This window comes from Atta cephalotes (genome assembly GCF_000143395.1).
Source record: "Atta cephalotes unplaced genomic scaffold scaffold00017, whole genome shotgun sequence".
NCBI classification, from domain to species: domain Eukaryota; kingdom Metazoa; phylum Arthropoda; class Insecta; order Hymenoptera; family Formicidae; genus Atta; species Atta cephalotes.
In genome coordinates, this window is record NW_012130081.1 from 1,817,835 (window position 1) to 1,822,265 (window position 4,431).

General features: G+C 29.1%; 1 protein-coding gene across 1 annotated transcript in view; it reads right to left on the reverse strand.

The window, feature by feature from the left end:
• LOC105618630 (ankyrin repeat and death domain-containing protein 1A-like) overlaps positions 1–4,431 on the reverse strand; it is a 17,305-nt gene that overhangs the window by 2,932 nt on the left and 9,942 nt on the right. Inside the window, exons 5-8 of the mRNA XM_012200161.1 lie at positions 2,486–2,683; positions 2,049–2,147; positions 1,706–1,804; positions 983–1,081 (exon numbers count right to left, since the gene is read on the reverse strand). Of these exons, the coding sequence (XP_012055551.1) occupies positions 983–1,081; positions 1,706–1,804; positions 2,049–2,147; positions 2,486–2,683 (495 nt within the window). The remainder of the gene's footprint in view (positions 1–982; positions 1,082–1,705; positions 1,805–2,048; positions 2,148–2,485; positions 2,684–4,431) is intronic.

A 4,431-nucleotide genomic window follows, 5' to 3' on the forward strand; every position in this document is an offset into this window, starting at 1 on the left:
TGATTAAAAAACGGCTTATTTGTACTCTAAAATATATATTATATATATATATATATATATATATATATATTTATTTTATTATATATATATATATATATATATATATATATATTTGATTATTATATTATTATCTTTTTAAGTAAAATTTTAAGAAATATGATATTTTATTCTTTGTTAATAAATTGCTATTTTATTAACTTTTTAAAAATAAGTAATACTTTTTAAAAATATTTTACTTTTTAAAAATAAGATTTTAAAAAATTTTTAAAGTTTAAATGAGATTTTTAAAAATTTAAAAAAATAACTTCTTTGTATAAATATTTTTTGCATTTTTACTACATATTGAGAAACAAGTCACATTAAAATTGCGTTATTTTGCGAATATAAATACTCTCATTAACATTTTCATAATTAACTTGTGTATCGGTATTAGTTTAATTTGTTCATGTGATCTTGATTCCTAATAAACTTGTGGTAATGAATCATTATCTTGATTGGATTTAAAGCAATGTAGGAGGTCACCATTAAAGCAGATCTTTTAATTAAGCCACGTTATAAAAGAATGTAATACAAGCAATATTTAACAATTACCCTTGTTACCTTAGTATTTATAACATATTTCATCATTTTACGAAGATTTAATTAGATTCTCTTTTTAATTAGTTCTCGCATTTCTTGAACTTTCTTTCATGTTGTAAGAACTGCGATTTAAATTATTAAATGAATTCAGTAATTAATTTATGAATAAAATTTAATTAACTATTGAATAATTTGTGCTTGATTGTATTGTTATAATTTTACCATAGTGCAAGCTCTAAATTCGACGATTTATTTGATAACATATATAGCAATGGCCATAAATTTAGTCAAGCGTCGATAATAGGGTTTATATGGAACATAAACGGATTCGGTTAATTATATCATCAAAGGATATAACATGATAATATCCAATTTTGTTTCTAAACTACATAAATGTATTTACCTGTTCTTTCTGCTCAATATTCGCGCCTGCCGCAAGAAGTAATTCGCAAATATCCGTATGTCCCATCTCAGCCGCAATATGTATGGACGATTGAAGCCTCTAAAGCAAATTGATAGAAAGTGGAAAAATCAAACAATTCTTATTGTAAGTTTTCCGATCTAGTATGTAGTTGTAAAAATTTTAATTTCAGCCTGAAGATTGGCAAGTGTAATATTGCTTGCAGTAACAAGCTATGCAATTTCAGGATGATTATAATGATAATGATTTTGATAAATTAGTAATTTTGGCTGATTTTTATGTATTTTGTGATGTTGATTCTGAAAAGGAATTTAGAACTTATCCTATGAGCTTCAATTTTTTGTAATTGATATATCTCTTTTAAATATACTTTTTATACATTTTTAATTGCTCGTTCTATAAGGTTTTTTTCTTAATTAAAATAATTTATTTTTATTTGAATGAGTAAAAAATTATATTAAATTCAGTTGTAATTATTCTCTGTAAATTATTTATTTACTTAAGCAGAAGAGATAAAAAAATAAAATAATTTTCAAATGTTGCTTCAAAACTCTGCTGTCATAAATTTGACAAACAGATATGAAATCACCGTAAAAAAAAACTATTAAGTTAATACTATTATATTAAATACTACTAAGAAACATGAAATTTTGTCGGCCAATATTATTATGAGTATACACAAGTAGTAATTCACGTTTTACATACCAGATTCAAACAATTGAGATCGACGCCTTTATTAATTAATATCTCTACTGTTTCTACTTCGTTGTTTTGGCAGGCCAAATGTAAAGGTGTATTACCGTTCTGCAACAGATAATGAAGGAAATACGTACGAAATACAATTTGTACAATGTACTCTTTTGTCCCGGTAGATATTTTTTTGCATCTCTTTTTTTTCCTGCCAATTAATTTTATTCATTGCGATTGCATGTTTGCGATCGAATGTCGAGATATTTCTATGTATAATAATGCATCGACAAAATATTGTTATTCGTTGTGGTGCATACGGTAGTCTCGGCACGGATTATATTTCGAGATATATCTGTACCTTACACTGCTTGTTAAGATCGGCCCCATGTTGAATCATGGAGTCGAGTATTCCTTTGCATCCTTGACTTGCAGCGACATGAAGAGGAGTAAAACCCTCCTGGAGAGATAGTTGATATAGATTAATCGTATGAAATAATGACTGTAATATGAAATATACGAGATAAAATAATGATCCGTTGTTATACGATATTACTGCGAATTATATCAGTTCATTTAAATGAATATGAAGAAATTACGCTGAATAAAAATATAAATTTGCTGTAGGAGTTATTCTAAATTTTTAATAAGAATAACTTTTTTCTAAGTTATTCCAAAAAATTAATATTAATGTTTAATTGCTATTATTAATATGGGTTTATAAGTAATTTCGTTTATCCTATTAAGTTGTTTTTCCTTCATCTTCGTTAGATGTAATCGCTCAACTATTCAATTTACCGCGTCAATTAGTTCGGTGTTTGCTCCGGCCTTTAATAATAATTGCGCGATTCCTGTGTGCCTCGTTCTAGTAGCTACGTGAAGTGGAGTATTGCCATCGTTATCCTGGGCATCTACATTCGCTCCTAATCCTATAAGGACCTCAACCGCGTCCAAGTGCTCTTTGGCGCAGGCACAGTGCAGCGGTGTTTGTCCTTTCTGGAAGTAAATCCAGATTTAGGAAAATCAATTAGTGCTTGAGACTTTCATATGTATATTCATTATAAAAAAATACGCGATTATCACAATTTTCTCGTATTTATGATGTAAGTCTCATGCAGAAGGAAAATAATGGAAAATACCTTACACGGAAAAAGTAGTATGCTAAAATATTGAAAATTTAGTCAGATGCAGATTTGAAAATAATTTTATTGGACTATTGAAGGATGTAATCAGATATATGTAGAACTCTTAAGATAAGGTCGCTAGAATGTCACAATTTTTGTAGTCATCATCGCTTGATTTTTTTACATAATTACTTTGAGTTCAATAATTATTTTGATAGTTCAATAATAATTTTAATAGTTCAATAACATTGTTTTCAGATTTGTAGTTAGCTAAATTTTTAGATATTTTAATAAAAGTTCTTTTTATGTGTCACATCAATTATATTATTTTTAAATGTAAATAAAAAGAATTTTTTGAAAACTACTTGGAGCTTTCGATTGAACAATAATATTTGCATAAAAGAAAATGCAACATTTTCAACAATATATTCTTTATTACCTTTTGCAGTGAATGTTAGAAAAACATGTTATTTTAGTTTTTCTTGCGGAACGTTTATTCAACGAATGCAAATCATGTAGAATTTAAGAGTAATATTTTTCGTAAATTTCGTGATCTATATGACTATTACATTTTACAAACTTTAGGCAGTGACAGGATGTTAAACACAGCTGTTAAAAAATTCTAGATATAATAGTCTCAGAATATCTTTCAAAAATGATTTGTTTCTTTCTGTTAGATTATCCATTATATTTGTTACACTTATGATCTAACATTGAGCAACATCGGAAGTGAACTCATTACAAATTATCTATAACGACACCTAACAATCTTATTGATTGAGTGAAAATAGCTTAATAGATATTATAAAATTAGAAATACGAATAGAGATTAATTAATTGCATTATTTATAGAAAATATTAATATGCGCTTATCATTATTCACAATTATCCTAATAGATTCTACGTTTTTTTTTAATCGGCATTACATCAATATTTTCGGAGGGATGGAAGTAACTGATAATCCAAAAATAATTAACCGATATGCGGCAACTTGCGTGGCATATAAAGACGTAGCATGCCGCGCCTATCTCAGGGAAATTAGTATTCCATACGCAGCAATGAGGAAAATCGAGAAGGGATACGCGAGTAAATTGAATGAGAAAGCAAGAGTATCCAGGATACGGCAGGGCGAGGGTCTGTTTACAAAGGCTCCCGTAAAATGTACTCAAGCTGGCGATTGGTCGAGTTTCACAGTCGCGGAAGCCTTCAGAGGATTGCGCTTGCCTCTCGATAAGGACACTATGGCAGTCGACACCGGAGAGAAAGAGAAAGAGAGACCGAGAGAGATCCATTTTCCCAGGATTTGAATCAAGAGAGATGCGATCACGCTCTGACCTATCTGCGAACGTATACATATATATACATATATATATATACTACACATGCGGAAATCCGAGCGGTTCCTCTTACCGCCACGCGCGTTAAACGGACAGTCGATTGTTCCTGTCGATAAATTATAAATATCCTCTTTTGTGTCTTCATTCGTCCCACGATCGATACTACACTGTTCCATGGCCGAGTCACTGTGGCTATTATTCTTGTACAATTTTTGATGCGTTTTCACTGTTTTTCAGATACGTGATATTTAATTTTAATTATTAATCATTAAAATGCGAGAAA